The sequence below is a fragment of the Pantherophis guttatus genome, chromosome 1 (assembly GCF_059756535.1).
Source record: "Pantherophis guttatus breed Tessera chromosome 1, ASM5975653v1, whole genome shotgun sequence".
NCBI lineage: Eukaryota > Metazoa > Chordata > Lepidosauria > Squamata > Colubridae > Pantherophis > Pantherophis guttatus.
Genome location: NC_142063.1, coordinates 341,851,335 through 341,876,650, shown reverse-complemented (window position 1 = coordinate 341,876,650; position 25,316 = coordinate 341,851,335). Strand labels below are relative to the sequence as shown.

General features: G+C 46.5%; 3 protein-coding genes across 10 annotated transcripts in view; 1 reads left to right on the top strand and 2 right to left on the bottom strand.

Moving 5' to 3' along the window:
• VMP1 (vacuole membrane protein 1) overlaps positions 1-2,110 on the bottom strand; it is a 159,618-nt gene extending 157,508 nt beyond the window's left edge. For 2 of the 3 annotated variants that reach the window (XM_087890016.1, XM_087890024.1), the window contains exon 1: positions 1,623-2,110. The gene's annotated coding sequence lies outside the window, so the exon portion shown is untranslated. The remainder of the gene's footprint in view (positions 1-1,622) is intronic. The other variant, XM_087890018.1, reaches the window with a different exon arrangement.
• On the top strand, positions 1,830-8,013 carry PTRH2 (peptidyl-tRNA hydrolase 2). 5 transcript variants are annotated; one of them, XM_087890032.1, is made up of 2 exons: positions 1,830-1,963; positions 7,124-8,013. In XM_087890032.1, the coding sequence occupies exons 1-2, from the start codon at positions 1,830-1,832 to the stop codon at positions 7,647-7,649; spliced, it is 660 nt and encodes a 219-aa protein (XP_087746158.1). In that variant the 3' UTR covers positions 7,650-8,013. The 5 variants fall into 5 exon arrangements, with proteins under 5 accessions (XP_087746158.1, XP_087746173.1, XP_087746165.1 ...); XM_087890047.1 differs by having other exon boundaries at positions 1,957-2,046; XM_087890039.1 differs by lacking the exon at positions 1,830-1,963 and adding an exon at positions 2,248-2,335.
• A 5,609-nt stretch (positions 8,014-13,622) lies between these two features.
• Positions 13,623-25,316, bottom strand: part of CLTC (clathrin heavy chain) — a 115,328-nt gene continuing 103,634 nt past the window's right edge. The window contains exons 31-32 of one of the 2 annotated variants that reach the window (XM_087889994.1): positions 18,362-18,437; positions 13,623-15,423 (exon numbers count right to left, since the gene is read on the bottom strand). In XM_087889994.1, the coding sequence (XP_087746120.1) occupies positions 15,299-15,423; positions 18,362-18,437 (201 nt within the window). In that variant the 3' untranslated portion in view covers positions 13,623-15,298. Of the gene's footprint in view, positions 15,424-18,361; positions 18,438-22,196; positions 22,473-25,316 lie in introns of those variants that run through there. The other variant, XM_087889990.1, reaches the window with a different exon arrangement.

Here is a 25,316-nt window from a genome sequence, read left to right as displayed (position 1 = left end):
ATTCAAACCCACTGCTGCCCCCCCCCCTCATATGTCTATGGAGATTCTCAGTCATCCAGGTCACAGTTATCCCAAAGGTTTTTTTTTCTCTCAAAAGGCAACTGTGGACTTTCTTGGTTTTTTTTTTTTTTGGAAGACGTTTTGCTTCTCATACAAGAAGCTTCTTCAGTTCTGACTGAATGGTGGAGGCTGGAAGGATTCCTTTCCTATAATTATCCCTACCAATGTGGGGGTGGCTCTTTGGCCCTGACCACAGAGAAGCTTTACAGACCTTCCTTCCAACTGGATCTGCTTCTTTTTCAGAATAACAGAGTTGGAAGGGACCTTAGAGGTCTTCTAGTCCAACCCCCCTGCTTAGGCAGGAAACCCTACATCAAAATCTTATCCATTTTGGTTATCCAAAATCTTCTTAAAAACTTCCAGTGTTGGAGCATTCGCAACTTGTGGAGGCAAGTTGTTCCACTGGTTAATTGTTCTCACCGTCAGGAAATTCCTCCTTAGTTCTAGGTTGCTTCTCTCCTTGATTAGTTTCCACCCATTGCTTCTTGTCCTGCTTTAAGGTGCTTTGGAGAATAGCTTGGCTCCCTCTTCTTTGTGGCAGCCCCTGAGATATCGGAACACTGCTATCATGTCTCCCCTAGTCTTGATTTTCACTAGACTAGACATACCCAATTCCTGCAACGGTTCTTTGTATGTTTTAGCCTCCAGTCCCCTAATCCTCTTTGTTGCTCTTCTCTGCACTCTTCCTAGGATCTCCACATCTTTTTTTACATTCTGGCAACCAAAACTGAATGCAATATTCCAAGTGTGGCCTTACACCAACCGAGGAGCCCATTTACCTAGTTCTGCCTTAATCCAACTTCATGTCTCATCGGGACACAGGAAACCCCCTGCTGTCCCACCACTCGCCCTTGTCCATGTTTGGGCTCCATAGCAAACTTCAAAGGCTTTTTTTTTTCCCCTTTCGGAGGGACACGTTGATTTTGCTTCTCAAGAAATACAACCCCACCAAGAGGTTTGGCCACAAAACAAGGAAAGGGTTTTGCCTCCCGAAGTTGCGGGTACCTCCATCACTGGGGATTTTTTTTTTTTAAAAAAAAGACTAGACTGGGCTGTCATTGGTCTGCATTGGGACGGGGGGGAGGGGTCTCCCGCTTGAGAAGGGAGGGGGGTTGGACTAGATGACCTCCAAGGTCTCTTCCAGCTGTATTCTGAATCGGGATCCTTGCAAGTCGGGAGGCAGCCATGGGGAGAGAGCAATTGGGGGCCGGGGGGGGGGGTCGAGGCAAGGAGGAGGGGGGGCTCTGGGCAGAGAGACAGCCGGTAGGATCGGAGAGGACAGCTTGGCCGGCTCCTGGGAGAGCCACGTGGAGGGGCTTCGGCTCCTCGCAAGGCAGGAAGGCAGGCAGGCAGGCAAAAGGAGGGAGGGGAGAAGAGGGGAGCCTGGGCTGCAAAGCCCCCCCGCCCCAGGGATGTGGAGCCTGCGGGGGAAGGAGAAGGAGAGCCCTCCGGAGGAAAGCGGGGACCGCTCGTTCTGCTCTTCGGGGCTCGTTCGCGCCTTTTATGACCCTCCTGGGGACCCGTAGCCGGGCCCGGTCTCCCTTACAGGCCCTGGCCGTTACCTTACGTCAGCTCAGGGACGGACATACGCGCGGGGGTTCCTCAGCTGCGTCCGACCTCTTCGCCGCCGCTCCTGAAGCTGCTGTTGGTGCTGCTGTTGCTCCGGCTGCTACCGCGGCGGCCGCAAGCGGCTCCTCCTCCGGCTCGGCCTCCTGGACCAGGGCCAGTCCGGAAGTGAGGCTTAGCCCCGCCTCGTCCAGCAAGAGGCGATGCTTGACATCACTTCCGGCCTCGTTCGCCGGAAGCCGGCCGCGCTTCCGGTTTTTTTTTTTTTTTTGCCAGCTGGAGAGCTGAGGCGGATTTTCAACCGAGCCGAGGAGGGAAAAAAAAAAGAAAAAAAAAAGTAAGAGGTCTTTAAAACCCCAAGACTCCCCACCCCTTCATCCTAAACAGGGTCGCCTCAGCTCGGCCGGCCCACTGGAGAAGGTGAAATGCTGTGGGGGGGGGGAGTGGGAGTGGGGGGGGTGGTCCGGCCACGAGCGGCGCGCCGCTCTGAGGGAAAGGGGAAAGGTGATTGGTCGAGCTGTCCCTCGCGCGCCCCGCCTACGCGGGGGGTGTGTGTGTGGAGAGGTCGGCGTTCCGATTCGGCACGCGCCGCGCCGCGATTGGCTGAGGTGATTGTGACGTCAGAGGGAGCGTGACGTCGGCGTGGGCGGAGGGGCGACGAGGAGCCGGAGGAGGAGGAGGAAGGCGGGCTGAAAAAAAAAAAAAAAAGGTTTGTGTGGGGTGGGGGGGGGGAGGCAGAAAGACCTGCCGCCTTTCGAAGGGGCTTCTTTGCATTTAATAATAATAATAATAAAGAGTTGGAAGGGACCTTGGAGGTCTTCTAGTCCAACCCTCTGCTCAAGCACGAGAGCCTATACCAGTGTTTCTCAACCTTGGCCGTTTGAAGGTGGGTGGACTTCAACTCCCAGAATTCCCCAGCCAGCTTTGCTGGCTGGGGAATTCTGGGAGTTGAAGTCCACCCACCTTCAAACGGCCAAGGTTGAGAAATAATGCCCTATATATCATTTCAATCAAAGGCCTTTCTAGTCTCTTCTTAAAAGCCTCTTGTGATGGAGCCCCCCACAGGGGAAACTAGGATGGGGTTCAATGGGGAGCAGCGATGGGGGTGTTGTGGCTCCGTTACCTGAGTCTGTGTCATCGGCAGGAGAGGACTCCGAGAGTGAAGGAGAGGAGTTGGCAAGGCCTCCCTCTCCAGGACCCTCCTCTCTGGCAATGCCTTCGGTGCCCGCCGAAGGGCAAGAGATAGGGCCGGGGCCAAGCACGTCCACGCAGCCACAGGTGGACAGTGATGAGGGAAATGAGTCTTGGCTGGATCCACGCCAGCGTCGCAGAGATAAGCGCGCACAACAGAAGAAAAGGCGTGCCCGAGATTAGACTGAGTCACTGGACCACACCCCACAGGGTATAAAAAGGAGCGTGGTGGCCAGTCAAACCTTGTGACGAACAAAGCTGAAAGCTTCCACGCCATTCTGCATTGCCGGACTTTTGGCTATAGACTTTGCTGGATTATCTCTGGACTTGATTGACTCAGTAATTATTGAGCTGTTTCTTTTGATGTACCAGAAGCGGGGAGAAGTTATATTATTATAGTAATAAACTCTTGGCAGGCAGCCACTAGGTTGTTGCCAAGTTCCGTTATCATAAGGAAAAGGATTTTGTCGGCTGGTTTAGTCTTTAACTCTTGAACGTCTGTTGGTGTGTGTGCATGTGGGATGGGGACAGAACGGGGGGGGTGGGGGTGGACAGGCCTAGGCCCCACTTCCCTTGCAGCCACCGAGGCTCAGGTGGTGACTTGGAACCAGTCCTGGCCTCCCTACCAGACCACCAGCCAGCTAGGAAGGGAAAAAAGTCTGGTCTGTGCTTAGGTATAAGAAAAATACAGGAGGTCCTCAACTTACGACCACAGTGGAGCCCAAGGTTTATGTTGCTAAGTAAGTGAGACATTTGTGGAGTGGGAGTTTTTTTGCCCCGTTTTGCGACTCTTCACACCGCGTTTGTTCAGCCAGTCACCGCAGTTCTTCAGCTAGGAAGACTTCTAACAGGCCAAGTCAACAGGGAAACCAGATGGTTTAAATGAATCTGGTTTCCCCGTTGACTTGGCCTGTTAGAAGATCGCAAAAGGGGGAAACCGCATGACACCGGGACACTGCTGCAACCGTCACAAATGTGAGTCAGTTGTCAAGCGGCCGAATGTAAACCACCTGACTGGGGGGAAGTGTGAAAAAGGGTCGTGAGTCGCTTTTTTCAGTGCTGTTGTAACATTGAATGGTCACTAAATGAACTGTTGTAAGTCGAGGACTTCTTGTACGCCGGTTAAACCCCTCTGAAGTGCTGGTGCTGTTCATCAGGAGAGAAAAGGCATGGGGTAGGATGGAAAAGCCCCATGAAGATCATCCATTCCAGGGTTTCTTGGCCTTAGTAACTTTAATTCCAACACTGAGTCATAATCCTTCTGCTGTCAAGATTGGGTTAATTCATAAGATGCCACAAGTTTGTTACTTTTGTGTAATTTTAAAAAATGGAAAAAGAAAGAAGAAAGCAACTTTTCCTGTGTAGGATGATGGTGAGTATATTCAGAATCAGCTGAAGCTTACAATCTAAAAACAGGCACAAAATAAACTTAACCAAAAAAGGAGAGAAGGAGGGAGAGAGGGAGACAGACAGACAGACACTAGGAGTAGACTTATATAGGTAGTTCTCGACTTACGACCACAATTAAGCCCAAAATTTCTGTTGTTTAAGTGAGACATTTGTTAAGTGAGTTTTGCCTTATTTTACGCCCTTTCTTGCCATAGTTGTTAAGTGAATCACAGCCGTTGATAAGTTAGTAACCTTGTTGTTAAGTGAATCTGGCTTCCACATTGATTTTGTTTGTCAGAAGGTCGCAAAACCTGATCACATGACCTTGGGACACGGCAACGGTCATAAGTATGAACCAGTTGCCAAGATTCTGAATTTTGATCATACGATCATGGGGATGCTGCAAAGGTGGTAACTTTGAAAAACGGTCATAAGTCACTTTTTTTCTGTGCCGTTGTAAGTTTGAACGGTCACTAAATGAACTGTTGTAAATCGAGGACTACCTGTATACTGCTCCATAGTGGTTTACAGTTCTCCCTGTGTGTGGTTTACAGAATCAGCATACTGTCCCCAACAGTCTGGGTCCTCATTTTACCGACCACAGAAGGATGAGCTCGTGAGGATTGAACTGCTGGCAGTCAGCAGAGTTAGCCTGCAATACTGCATTCTAACCACTGCGCTACCAGGCTCCTGATGGAGTTATACAGTGGATTTAGGTGGGTTTATGGATTTATATAACAAATAGTTTCATTCATTTATTAATAGGTAATTCTAATAGTGTCCATACAGGTAATCCTTGATTTACGACCACAATTGGGGCCAGAATGTCTGTTCTGTCAGAGCGTTTGCAGCGTGACTACTACTATGAGACAACGCAGGAGCAAAACACAGCACAGAGAAACTTAGACATTTAACAGTGGTTTATATACAAGACGTACAGAAATATACGTGGTTGGCAAATACCTTACAAGCAATCAAACTTCTTCTTAACTCTACACGGAGAACGCTGCAATGAATACCGGACACAAGGAGAGAGAATACGCCCTCTCCTGGCTGAAATTTATAAACACCTCTTAAAGGAGTAAAAGACTTGTGTGGACCCCTTCAGAGTCTCAAACTGGCTATACCAATGCTGATTCATTCTCATTGCATCAGCCTTACATTTCATCAGCTTTACAGTTGCTTTTACATTGGCTGGTCAGCTTTAAATCAACACTATCCTGACATGTTCCTAAGCAAGGTGATTTTTAACTGAATTGTGCCCAGTTTTTTGTCGTTTTTGCCATGATTGTTAAGCAAATCATTGTAGTTAAGTGAATTATGTAGTCATTAAGCAGATCTAGCTTCCTCCATTAATTTTGCTTGTCAGAATCTGGCTGGGAAGGTCAGAAATGGCCATCATACGACCCTGGGACACTGCAACCATTATAAATACATGCTAGTTGCCAAATATTCAAATTTTGATCACAGGACCATGGGAATGCTGCGCGAGCACCAGTTGTGAGTCCCTTTTTCAGTGCTATTGTAACTTTCAAGTGGTCACTAAACAAACAGTTGTAAGTGGAGGACTCTATGTACAATTGCAAGCTGTCTTTTAGAATTAAGTACTGATAGAGAATATTTTTAGTTCAGGGTTGAAATGAAAAAAAATCAAAGACCCCTTAGAATTAAGTACTCTTCAACTCTTTACTAGCATTATTTTAAATGTAATGTTTTAACCAAAGTCATTCAAGGAATTTAGGATATTTGCAAATACTTTGTGACTGTCTTCTGTGGACATCAATGCTGAATTCCAATATGTCAACTGCATTTTCAAGATAGTTCGGCCAAACAAGTATATCAACATTGCATGTTCTATTGGTATTCTTAATGTTAAATTAAATTAAATTAAATTTATTTATTTATTTATTTATTTGTTTAATTATTTAATTATTTAATTATTTAATTATTTAATTATTTAATTATTTAATTAATTGAATTTGTATACCGCCCTACTCCCGAAGGACTCAGGGCGGTGAACAGCCATAGAATAAAACATATAAATACAAAATTTAAAATAGAATAAAACAAATTAAATAATTAGGCTGAACAAATTTAAAACCCCAATAATTTAAAACCAAATTTAAAATTTCCATTTAAAAAGGGGAAAGACTTAGGTCAAGCCAGCTTGATGAAATAAGAACGTCTTGAGCGCGCGACGGAAGGTACGCAGATCCAGGATCCTCCGTATCTCCGGGGGGAGCTCGTTCCAGATAGTAGGTGCCCCCACAGAGAAGGCTGTCCCCCTGGGGGCTGCCAGTCAACATTGTTTGGCCAAAATGAATGAACAGGTAGTCCTCAACTTATGACCACAATTGAGCACAAAATTTCTGTTGCTAAGCAAGACAGGTAAGTGAATTTGGCCCCATTTTACCACCTTTCTTGACACAGTTTTTATGTGAACCGCTGCAGTTGCTATGTCATAAATGGTGTAGGGGCTCCTGCTTGGGTGGGGGGTTGGACTAGATGACCTAACAAGGTCCCTTCCAACTCTCTTAATCTGTTAAAAGTTAGTAACATGGTTATTTATTGAGCGAATCAGGCTTCCCCATTGACCTTGCTTGTCCGAAGATCGTAAAAAGTGATCTCATGACCTCAGGACACTGCAACCGTCATAAATATGAGTCAGTTGCCAAACGTCTGGATTTTGATCACCTGACCCTGGGGGAATGCTGCAGCAGTCGTAAATGTGAAAAACGCTCGTCAGTCACTTATTTCCCAGTGCTGTTGTAACTTCAAAACGTTCACTAAGTGAATGGTTGTAAGTCGAACACTACTCTTATCTATCTCCAAGCGCAAAAATAGGCCTGTGATGATGAAGGCCAGAACTTAAAGCTTTCCTATTGATCCGACCGTTGCTTTTCTCCTTGTTCTCCAGATGCGTGATGGATTACCTGGCTAGGCCTGGGGTTTTTGGCTTAATTGCTGGTGTCACCTGTGGAGTATGCTTGGGCTGGAGCATACGAGCGCGGCTTTTCCGGCCAGCCAAATCCAGATTGACTATGATGGCCAACGAGCTGGGCAACGAAGCCAGTATAATGGGCGAATCCGGAGAATTCAAGATGGTGATCATAGTCCGGAATGACCTAAAGATGGGCAAGGGCAAAGTAGCAGCCCAGTGCTCCCACGCCGCCGTTTCGGCCTACAAGCAAGTCCACCATCGAAATCCTGAACTTCTGAAGCAGTGGGAATATTGTGGACAGCCCAAGGTAGTCCTCAAGGCGCCCGACGAGGAGACCATCGTCCAGCTCTTAAACGAGGCCAAAGTGCTCGGCTTGACCGTGAGCTTAATCCAGGATGCTGGCCGCACACAAATAGCTCCAGGCTCCCGAACTGTCTTGGGCATTGGGCCTGGTCCAGCTGAGATGATAGATAAAGTTTCTGGTCACTTGAAACTCTACTGAATGTGAAGTTGACAACGTAAAGGGTGTGAAATCTGGTGAATGAATATAAAACACAAACAAGAGAACAAGCCACCTCCCTCCCAAGTCCTTTCCTCAAGCAGTAATTATCAAATGCAATCCCGGGTTATTTTGTCTACACACACAAACACTGATGTCCGAGATATCTTCGCCTAGGCTCCGCTTCCCTGTAACCGGTTAAACGGCTTTGCGTTTGCGCAAATGCAAAAGCAGTTTGCATTCTTCTCTGATTTTAGATTTCTCTTGAATCTCTTGAAATCAAGCCTTTTGGAAATCCGGAGGAGAAAATGCTCAGATAGGGAAGGCATCCCTACAAAAGTTTCCAAATAAATGAATTACACCGACAGGAAAGACACGTGTGCATCCTTTTGATATTAACATTTTAAGTATCTTTAGAATTAGAATTAGAATTAGAATTAGAATTAGAATTAGAATTAGAATTAGGAATAGAATAGAATAGAATAGAATAGAATAGAATAGAATAGAATAGAATAGAATAGAATAGAATAGAATAGAATAGAATAGAATAGAATAGAATAGAATAGAATAGAATAGAACAGAACAGAACAGAACAGAACAGAATAGAATAGAATAGAATAGAATAACAGAGTTGGAAGGAACCTTGAGGTCTTCTAGTCCAACCCCCTGGTTAGGCAGGAAACCCTACACCACTTCAGACAAATGGTTATCCAACCTCTTCTTAAAAACTTCCAGGGTTGAAGCATTCACAACTTCTGGAGGCAAGTTGTTCCACTGGTTAATTGTTCTCACTGCTAGGAAATTTCTCCTTAGTTCTAAGTTGCTTCTCTCCTTGATGAGTTTCCACCCATTGCTTCTTGTCCTGCCCTCAGGTGCAAACTTTTAAAGATAGCCTAAAAGCGGTAAAGCCGTGATGTTTGTTAAATGATTGTTAGGCATCTGGGGATGCTACATTAGGTCCTCAGCTTAATGACCACAATCGAACCTAAAATTTTTGTTGCTAAGCGAGAGAGTTAAATTAACTTTGCCCCATTTTACAACCTTTCTTGCCACAGTTGTTAAGTGAATCGCTGCAGTTAAGTTAGTAACCCGGTTGTTAAGGGAATCTGGCTTTCCCCATTGCTTGTCGGAAGGTGGTCAATGACCCAGGGACACTGCAACCGTCATAAATATGAGTCAGTTGACACGAGTGAATTTTGATCCCATGGCCATGGGGATGCTGCAAAAGTTTGAAAAATGGTCACAAGTCACTTTTCAGAACCATTGTTAACTTCCAACAGTCACTAAATGAACTGTTGTAAGTCAAGGATTACCTGTATTGATTTAACAAACAATCTGGTTACTGGAGTAATCTTAATTTCTGGTGTTTGGGCAATACATTAAATCATGAACTAACCATACGGGCTGTTTGCAGAACACACTTAAGCCACCAATTTAAAAAGTAATGAAAATTTCACACCTCGAAAAAAAGGAGCAAGTCTGTGACTGACCTGGTTTAAGTGTGCTCTGCAAACGCAGCTTGTGTGTCACAAGTGCTCACACTCACAGCCCTGTCGGTTAGCAACCAGACCGCATTTACCACCATTTGCAGTGATCTGCAGTTACATGACCACGTTTTGCTGTGGTTTCGGCAAAAACCAGCATTTACTCGTCTTTTGGCACAGATGGCCTAGCGAAGCGTTAGTTCATTTAACCATCACCGCGCTCACTCAATGACCGCTGCAAAATAGGTCATAAAATTGAGTTGGTCACCCAATTTAAAACCAGCACAAATTACAACTGTGATGGGCAGGTTCCATTACCGTATTTTTTGGAGTATAAGACACATCTTTTTCCCCCCTAAAAGGGAGTTAAAATTTAGGTACGTCTTCTACACCAAATGTAGCCCCGCCCACCCACTGGCCCCCCCTCTTTGGCCTCTGCCTCCCAGTAGTTTACCTCCTTGCAGCAAGCAGCAAGAAGAAACAGCTCCTTTCAGCTTCAGCACAGCCTAACTAGCACAAGTTGATTGGATTGGCCTCCCGACTCTCAGCGGTTTTGCTGTCAGCTGTTTTGTGCCCTCTGCTGCTTGCTGCAAGGAGGTAAATTGCTGGGAGCAGATTTTTTTTTTTCTTGTGCTAATCAAGCTATGCTGAAAACGAAAATGAAAGTAAAGCAGGCTCTTTGCTGTTTGCTGCAACGAGGCAAAATTGCTGGGAGGCAGAGGCAGATTTCTTTTTCTTGTTTTCCTCACCAAAAGAGGTAGCTGCGTCTTATTATACTCGGAAAAATACGGTATGTTTATAAGCCGAGGACTACCTGCACTCTAGGGGTATACCTGTTTTTCTGTCCAAAAAGAGGGCCGGTGCCCACAAGTACGCAAATTCCCCACAACAGGCATCCCACTTGGAAACATCTGCACCATGTGACAGATGATTGCAGTCACATTAGGTCAAGAAGGCCAAATGTTTCCCCAAGCCACAAAGCTTTGGGGATCCTGAGATGTGGCCTCCAAAGTCCACGTTAAACGTTTGTTGTAGGACTTCATCCTGCAATCTGGCCACGCTTCAATGTCATTTGTTATTACCTTGGTACCTTGGTGCTCGACTGCTTTGACTCCCATCGAATTTGGTACTCAACAGGAAAATTCTGTCTTGGTGCCCATCGTTTGTTTGGTACCCAGCGCACAAGCTGATTGGTTGCTGTCAGCTGACGTGTGACTCACTACATTATTCCTTACGGAAAAAAACGTGTTTGGTACTTACCGTTTTTGGCACTCATCGCGCCTCCTGGGACCAATTAACCATGACGCACCACTGTACAGGTAGTCCTCAATTTATGGCCACAATTGAGCCCAACGTTTCTGTTGCTAAGTGAAACATTTGTTAACTTGAGCTTTGTCCCCTTTTACGACTTTTCTTGCCACGGTTGTTAAGTGAACCACTGCAGCTGGTAAATTAGTAACATGGTCCTTAAGTGAAACTGGTTTACCCACCGACTCGGCTTGTCAAAAGGTCGCAAAAGGGGATCACATGACCTCTGCAACCGTCATAAATACGAGTCGGTTGCCAAGCATCTGAATTTTAATTACGTGACCATGGGGGATGCTGAAATGGTCGTGTGACAAAACGGTCTTTATCTCATTTTTTTCATTGACGTAACTTTGGTCACTAAATGAGCTGTTGTAAGTCAAAGACTACCTGTATTAGATTTCTATCCTGCCCTTTAACACACACAATACCTCCTCCTATTTGCCTCACAACAACCCTGTGAGATGGCTTGGGCTGTGTGTGTGTGTGTATGGCCCAAGTCACTCACCTGGCTTTTACATCTGACCCAAACTAGAACTCACAGTCTCCAGGTGATTGGCCCAAAGTCGCCCAGCTGGCTTTCATGGGGTACAGCGGGCCTTGAACTAACCGTCTCCCGGTTTCTAGCCTGGTGCCTTAACCGCTACACCAAACTGCCACCGACTCGGTGGACAAGAGTGTAAATTCTGCAAAAGGATTCGGGTTGCTCGGAGAAAAGAAGAATCGGAGCTGCCACCCTCAACTTTCCAAGTTATCTTGAGAATGTCGCCTGGTTTTCCTCATAGGGGAATAAGGCCAGACCAGATTCAAAACACACCAGCGGCTGCTCCGTTGGCAACTGCCTCCGCTTGAAATATTTACACCAGAAAGCAACTGATGCAATAGCCTGCAACCCAAGTGGTGCGATGCGGTTGTACAGTTGGGAAGTTCCGTGACCACTTCCAGCTTTTCTGAAAAGGTGTAGGGAACTGCACACACACAGACACACACACTGCCCTCTGCTGCTTTCTTCCCACCTAGTAACTTATCACACAATTGCTCAGAAATGTCTCCAGGACTGAGGCATCTTTATCTTGGAAGGCTTTCCAGCTGTTGTCAAGATGACTACGAACTCCGTACTCAACCCAGCCTTATGAAGCGCTGGGGAAATGTGGCTCTGTGCCATCTGGAGAGTTAACAGCAGTGATGGGTTGCTCCCGGTTCGGCTGAGCCGGTAGTGGTAACGATGTGACGTCACCAAACCGGTTCTCTGTGACTGGGAGCTGGGCCCTCCCGCCCGCTCGCGCTTTATTCCTACCTTTATTTCTTGGTTTTTAGCCCAGCTGATAGGCGCGGCAGAGTGAATTGCCGCAGCTCAGCTGGGCAGAAACCTAACGCGCTTGTGTGGCGATCGCGCGCAAAGAGAACCAATGGTAACACCGGGTGGAACCCACCACTGGTTAACGGCTTCCTTGTTTATTTGTGTAAATGGAATGGTCTTGAAAGCCAGGAAACATCTCTCCTTCTGCACAGCTGGTGGCCGGAAGAGGGTGGAATTGGACACTGCATCTGCCAGACTTCCAACACACACACACACACATATATATATTCATGTTTCTGAAATGGGAAGGAGGAACGGCCTTGAGGAACAGGAGGAAAAGTCTCATAGGTATGTACGAGAGATACATGTAACTGTGCTAACTGACGGTGACGTTAGAAAGCAGGAGGAGGAGATGGAGAAGGACCATGGCCTGAAGGACAAACTCAAGGTGATGTGAAAAGTCAAGGCCAATGTTGGGAGAAGGGGCTCCAACAGATTCCAGGAATGACATCCGTGCTCTCCGTCCAGAGAAGGGTGCAGTGTTAGGAACAGCTAAGAGCCAGCGCAGAACCCTCAAACCCCCAGACTTCTGGTCGAGGACCCGAGAGCAAGGAAGTCACAGGCCAGTCATAGGGATGAGAAGGGAAATTGTGTGTGTGTGTGTGTATGTGTGTAACTCCCTCCCCTTTTTTTTTTCAATCCTGTAATCCTTTAATTCAAGGTAGAGTTGGGGCGACTGGATAGAGCTGAGCATTTACTGGTCGGATGCCCTTCCTGATGCCTACTCAAGAGTTCACAGTTCTCCTTGCGCCTTAGGAGAGAAATTATCGGCAGCTATTTAGGATTGAGTTCTCAACCTTCTGAGTGGTAGACCGGTGTCTTCGCCATCAAGCCATTGTTTATGCATGCATGTGTGTGCGTATGTCTAAAAATAAAAATCCGGAACAGAACTTTGAGAAAGCATCTCAGACAAGACTTCCTAATTTTCGCAATGGTAAAAGGGGGGGGGGGGAAGAGGAGAGGAAGCACATTCAGGCTTTCAAGAGTTTGTTACCATAGCTGCCTAGTAAAAGGTTGGTTTTCTAATCTGGCCTACCCCGAAGGATCGTTTTGGATGAGGCGGCAACAGCTAACCCAACAGATGCTTTTGAAGGCAGCCGTATGAGTTCACTGAAGGAGATGGCTGTTTTCACCTTCCCTTGAGAGGCTGCTTTGAATCCTCCCTCCTTCAAATGCTTTACTCAAGAGCTGATCTCTACTGCCTTCAAATTGTTTAGCCATGCAGGTCTCTCCTGCAAGCAACCCAGTGCTTTGTAAGCGGTGTTATTCCCCGCCCTGTAGCCGGCCCTAAATTAATTCCAGTTACCTCCTAACTACAAGTAGTCCTCGACTTTTGATCAGAAATGGAACCAGAATTTCCGTTGCTAAACAAAGTAGCTGTTAAGTAGTTTGCACCTTATTTTTACCTTTTTTTTGGCCATAGTTTAGCAAATCATTTCACTTGTTAGCCGTTAAGTGAATCTGGCTTCCGCCATTGATTTTGCTTGTCGGACGTTGGTTGGGAATATCATAAATGCTGATCACATGACCCTGGGATGCTGCAATCACCACAAATAGCTGCCTTGCTCGCCAAGACCTCCGATTTGGATCACGTGACTCTAGGGTGCGAGGATCACTCTTTTATGTCACATTTTTCAGTGCTTGTTGTAACTTTGGTCGTTAAGCGAATGTTTGTAAGTTGAGGACTACCCACCATCTATGCAACAGACAACCCCCCCCCTCGCTTTAATCTCATACCTGTTGGGTCGGCATGAAATCTGGAGTTCTCGTTCCACCCACAGGAGGCCATTTGCATCGAGATTAAACAGGACACTAATTCAAACAGCGTTAAACATTTAAGTCAATTTTTATTTCGAAGCTAAATATATTAAGGCAACTTAACATACCTATAACATGATCTTTTGTCAGATTTAAAACTGGAAACACTCAAAACTACAACCCTAAAGATTTTTTGTTTTGTTTTGTTTTGTTTTCTTACTTGGGAAGAAGAATGCCTTCAGCGGCTCAGGCCCAGCCGAGGGCTTGAAAAAGTGCCATCAATTTTTCCTCGTTTATAGCTCCAAGCATTTCCCATTCATCTCAAAGGAATCTCCATCAGTGCAAGTCACCTGTCCAAGATCCACTCCACAGTCAAGAGAATTTGGAAAAATTTCGCTAAGTTGCTGGTTCCCGATTTTGGACCTGAAGAACACTGCCGAACTTTATATATATATATTTATATGTATATATATTGGTAGTTTGTTTGTTTTGCTGTTTTGAGGCCAAGCGCATACATTATAAAGGAGTTGGAAGAGATACATACTGAAAAACTACTATAGAGGATATCCACAGTCCAGTCATTTATTATCTTTTTTTTTTCCAATTTGAGTCATTTTTTTTTTCCAATTGCACAAGCAAAACTGAACAGCCATTGGGGTTTCCCAAACGCCCCTTTCAATTCTTGCTCTCTCTCTCTCTTTCTTTCTTTCTCTCTCTCTGTCTCTTTTCTGTACATTCGGGGGAGGGGGGGAGAAGAGGGGGAAGTGGGAACACCACAATATCCAACGTACACAAACTGGAGGGCGAGGTTAGTCAGAAACACGGAAGATTGGATTTATGGTGCCCTCCCCCCTCCTGCGCCTTGTTCCTCAAAGTGGAATATAAAATGGTCCCCACAAAAAAAAAATAAATTTAAAAAAAGCGCACTAGCACAACGGAAGGATCGGGGGGATCACACACGGAGTGAGCAAAAACACTGGCGTCTTCTGTACATCTAAACTGGAAAACCTGCATAGGTTTAATAAATGGAGCCTCTTCTAGGTGGGTCATTATTGGTTTTTTGTTTTTTAAATTCAGGACAGGTTTTCGGTATGTTATCTGCGAGCTTTCTCTCTCTCTCTCTCTCTCATTTTAAATGTTACTGATTTCAAGAGCCAAGCCATCCAAAATATTACCTTTTAGTGTTTCAAATCCACCGCTAAATAAATCTTCCCTTTCATCACCCCTAACTCCCTTCTTTTCAGAATAGGCAAACGTGCTTTTTGGGGGAGAAAATGGGGCCACATTTCACAAACTGCTCACGGACCCCGCCGGACCGAAAGAGATCCGACCGTTTTTCCAAGAGTGCAAATGGGAAGAGAGAGTCACGAGAGAACGGGGTGGGTGGGTTGTTCACGTCAGAAGCAATCTTGCAAAAAATAAGGGTGGGTGGGTGGGTGGGTGGGTGGGGAGAAGCCTGCTGGAACATTTAAAAGTATTCCCACCGGAGGGGGTGGGTGGGGTAGAAGCTGTGGAATGTGAAGAAAGGAAGAGGGGGCGTTTAGGGAGGGGGAAGGAAGGAAGGAAGGAAGGAAGGAAGGAAGGAAGGAGAGAGGAGGAACAAACAGAAAAACACAGTCCTTCATAAAATAAATGTTACGAGGACAAGAGGTTTGGTTTTTTTTTCCCCCCCCTGCGGAGTCAGGCGTGAGAGGGACGGTGGAGGTTCCACAAAAAGGATGCTGGCTCCCCGCTGGCTTCCTTCCTTACATGCTGTATCCAAACCCGGGTTGGGGTTGCCCGTACGGAGGTGCGGTGTAGCCGTAACCAAAAGGTGCTTGAGGAGGGACCGCCACGCTGGGGCCAGCCGTCAACATCAGCTGGGGCTGACCTAAGGAAGGGAAGGAAGGAAGAAAAATGGAGCAAAGGGTTAAAAAAGGGCTGCAGTTTTTCACACTAGGCCCCGTCCCGAAATTCTGACAGCCTGAGCTTTGAGGGCCCTCCCTGAAGAAACACACCCAGGCTCAAAGGGCCAGGCGTGGAAATGGCCACGTAAAGCATTAGACGGAAGCCCACAATCGCCACAGTTTGTCTGGAAGGCGTTGCACAAAGCAACAACACCCCTGTGAATGCGTTGCCCGGCTCTCGCATCACTTCAGCCTTTAAAGCAGGGGTGTCCGATCTTGGCAACTTTTAATAGCAATAGCACTTAGGCTTATATACCGCTTCACAGTGCTCTACAGCCCTCTCTAAGCGGTTGTACAACAACAAATGAGTGGGTCAAATGAGGACCCCAACAATCTGGGTCCTCATTTGACCCACCTCGAAAGGAGGGAAGGCTGAGTCAAACTTTGCGCCTGGTGAGATTCGAACTGCCAAATTGCAGGCAGCCAGCAGTCAGCAGAAGCAGCCTGCAGTACTGCACTCTAACCACTGCGCCACGGGGGCTCATTGAAGACTTGTGGATTTCAACAATCATGCTGGCTGGGCAATTCTGGGAGTTGAAGTCCACAAGTCTTAAAAGTTGTCAAGGTTGGACACACACACACCCCCGCTTTAAAACAAGAAGAGAGAGTGTTTTAAGCAGCCTGGCCATAATCAACACACAGTTGTCATTATGTGGGACTTCTGGCGCTCTGAGCTTGGCTGTTTTCTTGCAGATGTCTCATTACCCAGCTAGCTAGCATTGAAAATTTGGTCACAATTACATCTAGCTCTGGCACACTACCAGAATGGAGACTGGCATTTCAGTCGTAATTCATGGCAGTTGTTCAAAATCAGATATGGGGTGAAATGCTCCCGGTTCAGACCGGATCGCCTGATCTGGTAGCGATGGAGGCCGGTGGTAGCAAAAATCCCTGCCCCCCCCCCCCATGCCCAGCTGAGCCGCACAATCATCAGAGGCTTTTTTTTTACTTTTTTTACTTTTACTTTTAAAAGCATTTTTTCTACAACCTCTTTAGCCGAAAAAATGCTTTTAAAAGTTTTTTAAAAAAGCCTCTGATGATCGCGCGGCTCAGCTGGGATGGTCAAAGGCTTTTAAAAGCATTTTTTCTACAACCTCTTCAGAGCGAAGAGGTTGTAAAAAAATGCTTTCAAAAGGCTCTGAGGATCCCAGCTGAGTTGCCTGATCGGCAGAGGCATTTAAAAGAAAAAAAGCTTCTGCCGATCAGGCAACTCAGCTGGGATCCTCAGAGCCTTTTGAAAGCATTTTTTTACAACCTCTTCGCCGAAGTGGTTGTAGAAAAAATGGTTTTAAAAGTTAAAAAAAAAATTGGCCATGCCCACCATCACATTACCCCCCACCCACCAAGCCACACCCACAGAACCAGTAGTAAAAAATTTTAGATTTCACCACTGATGTGATCTCATCCGATTTTACCACCTGTTTTGTATTGGTCATTTAACGAGTCATAAATCATTTTCCCAACAAGCACTTTTTAAACAGGAAGTAAACCCTGGAAATGGGTTCCCCCATGAGACTGGGGGAACGCTGCAAAAGGCCGTAAATCTGAGCCGGTTGCCAAGTGCCCAAAATGTGATCACATGACCACGGAACTTTGTGTGTGTGTGTGTGTGTGTGTGTGTGTGTGTGTGTGTGTGTGTGTGTAGCTGCGGGTTGTAAATAGCTCTGGGGAGGTCCGTTGTAACGTTGAATTTTGTTAAAGAGAGAACCACCTGTAGTGCACATTTCCAATAGTACAACAGAACAGGATATTTGTAGCTCAGTTGAACTGTGGGGTCCTTGGTGCTCTCTGAGCTTGGTCGTTCTCTTGCAGGTTTTTCATTGCCCAAACTAGGTAACATCATCAGTGCTAGAAGGGGAAAGGGGTTTGCTCTCATTTTATATTCAAATGGATAGCCCTGGTACAAGAATTGTTTTCATGAATGAAATGACAAATACATGTGCCAGGATAATGTGGCAGGATCCAATCTGGACCAGAGCCTTCCAAGCTTTTGGACTCGTGCTGTAGTCCATCCTCAGGGCACGTCTCTCTAGCAGAGTGTGTGCTTTGGGCTATTCTGTGTGGTGTATTTATATGGTGTCTGTTGCGTGTGGTTTTTTAGTTGTTGATTGGATCTATTAGATTATTGGCTGTTGTTTCCTTTTGCTGCCAATCCCTCCGCTCCCAAGTACCTGAGAAGCTGGTGGTAAATCAGCTCTCCTGTTGACTGACAAGGGGCTCATTTCCCAGACTTCAATCAATTCCCTGGCTATTTTTGTACCTGCTCGGCCAACAATCTTACTAGTAGCTACGAAATTGAAGGGATGGTCTTTGTTCATTGCAAGAGTTCTTTTCTTCTTGGCGATTCCCTGATTAGGCTACTGTATACTGTTAGCTTGTTTGATTTGGTGATTCTTTCATTACATTCAATGGTACAATGCTGTATTAAATTTACTTTAAAGAACTAAAGATAATGTACCGAGAGATACATGGATATTAATGTTTCTTATTTACTTCCTATTGTTTTCTTTTACCTTGTGCCTTTAATTTATTGGTAAGGGCCCTGGTGGCGCAGTGGTTAGAATGCAGTAGTGCAGGCTAACTCACTGCTCATTCCAGGAGTTCAATCCTGACCGGCTCAAGGTTGACTCAGCCTTCCATCCTTTTGAGGTCAGTAAAACGAGGACCCAGATTGTTGGGGGCAATACGCTGACTCTGTAAAACCGCTTAGAGAGGGCTGTAAAAACCCTGTGAAGCGCTATATAAGTCTCAAGTGCTATTGCTATTCTTTATTACTTCTTATTCCTTCTCTCTAATATCCCTCATCTCAAAAAAAGGAATAAGGTGATGGTTATGTATACTGCAAGCTAAGGAAGGGCTTACCGTAAACAATGGGCTGGGTCTCCGTCGCCTGCTCTTCCTCTTTCCTCAGCGATTCTGAGGCATCCAGCTTGTCCACCTAGGAAAACAGAAGCGTTCCCAAAGATCAGGAGAAAACACACGGCTATTATTCAGCGTCCTACATTTGCTGGCAGAGAAGTGGAAAAGCCTTCAGGGGGGCATGAAACCCAGTCAAAGAAAGGAAATCGTTTGACAAAAAATTAAAAAATAAAATAATAATAAAAAAATTAAAAAATAAAAATAAACCCAAGTCGGGGAAGGAAATGTCGGCGGTCTAAACGTGCCACCGGGTTTGCAGGAGATGTCCAAGGAGGTTCTCCTGAAGTGCCTTCAGCGTGGAAGGGGGGAAGGGGAGGGGAGCTCTCGCTGCTGGAGGGCTTCAGGTCTAGCTCGCACCTTGTGTGAAGAGATGGCAGGGAACCAATTTGGTGGACCAAATTAATGTACCAAGTTCCGGGGAATTTGCTAAAACCATCTAATCGCCTCGCCGTATCCCCCCCTCCCTCTTCCATTCAAGCTCCCCCCCCCCCCGTGTCATTTGCACAGCTTTGACCTGAGCCAATGTCAAGCGCCAAGGAAATCAGGAAACCCAGGCACTTCAAATGTATAGGAAGGTTTATTGCAAGCTTAAGCTCTCTAACAAGAACCTGAACTACTAACAGCCAAAGCAAATTGGCGGGAGGATAAGAATGAAAGGAATTCAAGGTGGGCTGGACTTAGATCTCTTGTGGGCGCGAAGGGATGGAGCTGACCCCTCCTTCGGGCTCAGCTCCATCATTTTCTACACCCAACCTCTTTTGCTAGCTCTCCTGGGAACCAGCTTTTTAGGACAGTGTTTCTCAACGTCAGCAACTTTATGATATGGCTGGGGAATTCTAGGAGTTGAAGGCCAAATATTTTAAAGTCGCTGAGGTTGTTGAAACGCTGCCCTAGGGCATGATGGAGCCGAGAAGCACAGGCAGGATGCTCTAAAGTGAGGGTGTCTTGTGACCTGTGAACTTCAACGCCCAGAATCCTTCAGCCAACATGGCTGGCTGAGGAATTCTGGGAGTTGAAGTTCACAGGTCTTGAAGGTTGCTAAAGGTTGGACACCCCTGCTATAAAGCCACCCAGTCATTTAGGTGAGATGGGCCATGTAGGTAGGTAGGTAGGTAGGAATGAATGAATGAATGAATGCATGGCTGGATGGAATGGATGGATGAATGGCTGGATGGATGAATGAATGAATGAACAAAGCACTTCATGTGGGAGCTATCTCATGCAGAAATCCCTCTTCTAAGCACAGTGATTTTCAACTGAAGAACAAAAAGGCTACTGAGGTATTTTACATTTGTATTTAACAGCATGTCACTTGTTAGATGGATGGCCAGCATGGTTTGACAGTAGTTTTATGCATCTGGATTTAGATCTCCCCATTTACACAATAATCACCAGTTCACTAGGCCATAGGAGCCATTCCATACCCGTAAGGAGAACCTAGGAGAAATCTTGCTAGGCTACAGGTGGATCAAATCCCTTTTGATAAACCCTCTGAAAAGTCATGTTTCTCCAGCCTTTGCTTGAAGATGGAAGTTCCTCCTGAACTCACAAGCTTCCCCCCCTTTTCATCAATATAGCAAACTTTTTCCTTTTCCTAACCCTAACCTTCCCTCCCCCCTAAAAAATATGTTTTATTGCGCTGAAGTTATCTACGAGCAAGAAGCATTTGAAATACAGTCTTCCCAAAATAATGGCCCCTGAAACCAAAGCACAGAGCACGCACGCACGCAAGAGAGCAGGTGAGTGTGGTGGTCCTCGACGTACGGCCATAATTGAGCCCAAAAATTTCTGTTGCTCAAGTGAGACATTTGTTCAATGAATGTTGCCCCATTTTACAACTTCTCTCGCCACGTTCGTTCAATGACTCACTTCCGTTGGACATTTAGCAAGAACTGTTGTGAAGTGAATCTGGCTTTCCCCGTTGACTTTGTCAGAAGGTCGTAAAAAAGGGACCACCTGGCCCTGGGATGCTGCAACCGTCATAAATATGAGTCAAGATGCCAAGCGTCTGAATTTTTTATCACGGGACTGTGGGGATGCCGCAACAGTCGTTCAGTGTGAAAATGGCCTTAAGTCACTTTTTTTTCAGTGCCGTTGTGACTTCGAACGGTCACTAAGTGAACTGTCGTAAGTCGAGGACTACCTGCATATCCAGTCAACCCTACGCCAGCTTTATTTTTTTATTTTCTGTTGAGCTCCCTTTATAATTCCTAGGAACCCCATCATTTAGGCTGGAAAACCTGCTACTCTGGAAAAGGAAAAGATCAGCGGAAAAGGGATTTTAAGGTGCTAAAGGTACAGATCTAGATAAAAGGATGAAGCTAAGCAGAGGAGAAATCCAGAAATCTTCCACAACTGCCAATTTGGCTGTGGTGGTTGCTGGTCTGTTTGGGTTTTTTTTCCCGATGGCTCCGACGAAACACCAGTTTTTTTGTTTCTTTGTTTGAAAAAAGACTCCACTAACAATCCGGTTTAAACCGTGGAGAGCTGGTACGCTCGATCGGAACCACCTCATCCGTTTTTATTAACGGCAAACCGTTCCTTGTAAAAGGAAAAAAAAAGAAAAGAAAAGGCTTTTCCACGGAGACTGCAATAAGGCTGCAGAAGGGAGAAAAGTAAAAAAAAAAAAAAGAGGAGGAGGAAAGAGAGAAAGAAAGAACAAAAGAAAGAAAGAAAGAAAGAGTGAACCACATGCGGTCAATGCTAAGAGATTCGGTGTCATATGTGCATGGAAAAAAGGCAAAGGAACTGAAGAAGCAAAGGAGTGAAGTTGGAAGATGTCGGCCAGACGCCTCCCTCCAGCCAGCCCCCCCTCCCCTCAAAAGTTCACGGCACGCAGAAACAGCCCCTCCCCCCCCGCCGCCCCCGCTTTCCACAGCAATGCTTTGCAGCTTAAGGGAAAGTGAGATGTACATCACAATGAGGGCCGGACATGCTCAGTTCAGAAAAGCAAACACTGCAGTTCATGTACCTTTTTTCACACCACACGGGCCCCCTGCCTTTGACTTACTAGCTGCTGGAGGACTTGGGTAAAGTTGGAGCATGGGCTGGTTCCAGACATTTTGGGCCATTGGGGGGGGGGGGTAGGGGGTGTAGATGGGTAAAGGGTGGGTGTTTGTGCGCGTGGCCCAATTCTCAAGATGGAAGCTTGGATCGGCCCATTTGCAGAAGACGGGTGCTGAATTTAGGAGAGACGCTACTGAGCGGGAAGAGTGGCTCGGGAAGCGGAGGCCTGGGCTCTGGCTTAAACCGGGGCCTGGGAGGTTTTTGGGGGTGAAGGCAAGACAAATCGATGGGAAGACACGGGCCTTGGAATCCATGATGAGACCCAGGCCTCGCAATCAATCAATCAATGGTGAGACCAGTCCTTGGGAGTCAATGGGAAGACTCAGGCCTTGGAATCAACCAATGGGGAGAGACGGGGCTTGCAATTATTGGGGAGACCCAAGCCTTGGAAAGTGACCAAGGGAAGAGGAAGCAGCCAGATGGGACCAGAGAGGCAGAGGCCCGGCTGGTGTGGTAAGAGGGAGTCTCTAAGCAGCTAGCCGCTCTCAGCAAGACACGTTAGTACGACTGGCGTGGTCACAATCCTCTCCAGGGAGGGGAAAACACACAGCGTCAAATGGGAAACCCAATGCCCCCCCCCTCTCTTCAGAGAGAACCAGTTAAGCAACTGCACCGGCTTATTCCCTGCTCCTCCTCTTTTAGAGGTTCTCTTGGGACAGGGTTAAATGCCTGGTGTCCGGCCGCTTGTTTCTAACCTCCCTGGAGAGTTGATGAGCCCAATTAGTGTCTACGGTTCTGTCCTACAGCTATGACTCTGGTTTTTTTTAACTTGCAGAGGCGTTTTTAGTGAGTTTTTTTTTTTTTCTTCAAAGGGGCAGGCGGGCAGAAAGCAGTAGCAGCAGTGTAGGGAAGGTAGGGGAAAAAAAAGTAAAGTAAAATAAAATAAAATAATAAAACTCATGCAGATATCCTTAAGACTTAGGCCTCCAGACTTTAAAAAAAAGGATGGAAAAGAACCAACTTTCACCTTTTCCTTTATTGTATCAACCTGCAAAGGAATTCAGAAGGTGCAGCTTAGAGGAAAAAGAAACTCCAATATTTTTGCATTTTAGAATTAACAGAGAGCAAGTAAAAAGGAAGGGAAAAGTTTAGAACTCAAAAGGCCACCTTTGCTGCCAAAGTCAAGTTCCTTAGCGTTTCCACGGTTGAATGGGTAACCTTCTCATGTCACGCCAAGAACAGCATGCAAAGAGAAGGGCAAACCTGTGGGGTAAAACTCCAGACCAGTGTTGGTCAACCTGAGCAGTTTTTAAGAAGTGTGAACCAGCCGGGGAATTCTGAGAGTTGCCCTAGATCAGAGGTGTCAAACTCAAGACCTGCAAGCTGCATCCAGCGGGGTGCTTAAACGTGGCCCACGGAGTCGGCCTAGAAATATCAAAGGACCAGCCCGCCGTGCCTCTGCCAGCCAATATGGGCCATGGGGGGGGGGCTACGTGTGCAGCTCCCCCACGGTCCATTTTTGGCTTCTCCAGCCTCCTGCAGCACACTGCTAGCTGAAAACAGGTCATGCGTGGCCTCCGTGTGGCCCATTTTCGGCCGGCAGAGTGCTGTTGGAAGCCGGGGAGGCTCACCATGGCCATACCTACCATGGCCACGCCCACCCCCGGACACACACACACACACACACACACACACACACACACACACACAGAGACAGACACAGACACACACACCCTGATGCGGCCCTCAATGAAATCGAGTTTGACACCCCTGCCCTAGATATTAAAACCTTATTAAGTTATTTTGGCCCTGATGGCAAAACTGCTTCGAAGGATATTTATTCCTGAATTATGCAGAGGTAGTGTGGGTCTTTTTCTAACCCAGCGTTTCAGGAATGAGTTTTGGAAAGAGGGGGTGAGGGTGGGGTCCTGAAGCCACATTTCATATTCTAATTTAGAAACCACCCAGTCTGAGCCCTGGCCACCTAGTCGTATTAGTTATTTCCTAAGTTTCAGCATGCTTAACCCTAAACCATAAGCGGTCTCCTACTAATCCTATTAAAACACCCAAAACACAAGCTTTTTAAGTACCCCAAGCTGGGGGTTAAATCTCCTCTGCTGTGCTGCTGGCTTTCGTATTCTATTTCCTAAAGGCAGATTTTTCCTCCCAGCCCAAACACCATAGGGAAAATCAACCACATGTTTTAGAAACAATTCAGAATGTCCGAAACAAGGAAAAAACAGCTCCCATGCAACCTGGAATCTCCTCCCTCTGGCAACCTCGGCTATAGGAGCTATGCTTTCAGGCTTCCAGGCCCCACGAGTTGGCGGGATTCTCAATCCCCAAATTATGCCAATGTGTTTGGAATACTTCTTCATGACTTCAATCATGGCCAGAACAAGCACAGCGAAAGCCTTGATCTAGCCAGGATCCAGGCTGGCAGACTGGAAACCAACTGTTGAATGTCAGACTGTAAGAGTAGATTAGAAGCCAGGACCCACTGTAGGTGACATCTTCTTGCACAAAGTGTTCAAAAGGGATCCATTTGCTTAAGCCTAACAGCCTGACACTCTTAGACATTTGTTCCGACTCTCAAGTAAAGGGGATTCATCATCTCCACGTCTATCTGCGCAGACAAGCAGAGGGCTCAAAGAGTCAGCAGGGGTTTAATCTTAACAATGAATCACAGCTAACAATCCAGTGGTCTGTAGAGATTCCCAGTCATCCAGGTCACAGATGTCCCAAAGGTGCTTTTTCAGGAGGCAACTGGAGACTCTGGTTTTTCTTCGAAGACGTTTCACTTCTCATCCCAAGAGGCTTCTTCAGCTCTGGCTGGATGGTGGATGACTGAGAATCTCTACAGGCTTTTAGCTATGCAATTTTGGATGAGCTCTCCTTCGAATGGTCTGGGAGTAGGAATGGATTTCCAGAGGAAAAATTGCAGACTATAGGAACCATTTGCACCACTCAGGTGATCTTGAGGACACAGACAAACCTCCAAGTGGCCTCAAGGACTCTCTCAAAGGATGCAAATGACCAGCTGTCTGCAAGGAATATAAATCCTTCCGTTTCTCCACCATCCAGTCAGAGCTGAAGAAGCTCCTTGGAGGAGAAGCGAAACGTCTTCGAAGAAAAGCCAGAAAGTCCAGTTGCCTCCTGAAAAAAGCACCTTTGGGACAACCACCCAGTGTCTCCAAAAAATCTCTTTCGACAAGGACATGCAGGCTTCTTAACAGGCGAGATTGGAAGCTAACAACAGTGGGCCCAATTCCGGTTTTACTGGCCCAAATTCGGCAGATTTATTGTGGCTGAGAGAGAGAAAATATAGGTAGTCCTTGGCTTACAACCTCTGTTGAGCCCAACATTTCTGTTGCTAAGTGAGAGATTCTTTAAGTGAGTTTTGTCCCATTTTACGACCTTTCTTGCCACAGTTGTCCAGTGAATCGCTGCAGCTGTTAAAAGTTAGTAACACGGTTGTTAAGTGAATCTGGTTTCCCCATTGACTTTATTTGTCAGAAGGTGGCAAAAGGTGTTGTGGTCCGTACGCGGCCTGTGCAGCTACTAGCTGATTCGGACAGTGAGGAGGCTGGTGTGGTGCTGCGCCAGCAGCCTGTGCAGCTGGCACTCAAGTCGGACAGTGAGGAGGCTGGAGAAGATGTGGTGCCAGAGGCAGGGATTCAGTCAGGGCCTTCAGAACCTCCAGAAGCTCCCATAAGTGAAGAGGACGAAGAGGAGGAGCCTCTTCTCGATGCATGGGCGCGCAGAGCTGCCAAAAGGCAGGACTGGCTCCTCAGGAGGAGGTCTCCTCAAGAGTAAGGCTTGGGGCTAATTGGCCACTCCCTTAGCCTATTTAAGGAGGAACGCCGACTGAAGCAATTTGCAGGGAACAACT

Bases quoted from the DNA above. Each gene is read 5' to 3' on its own strand.
- PTRH2 (XM_087890032.1), top strand. From the start codon at position 1,830: ATGCTTGACATCACTTCCGGCCTCGTTCGCCGGAAGCCGGCCGCGCTT. The intron at 1,964-7,123 runs GTAAGAGGTCTT...CTTGTTCTCCAG, and splicing joins AAAAAAAAAGAAAAAAAAAA to ATGCGTGATGGATTACCTGG.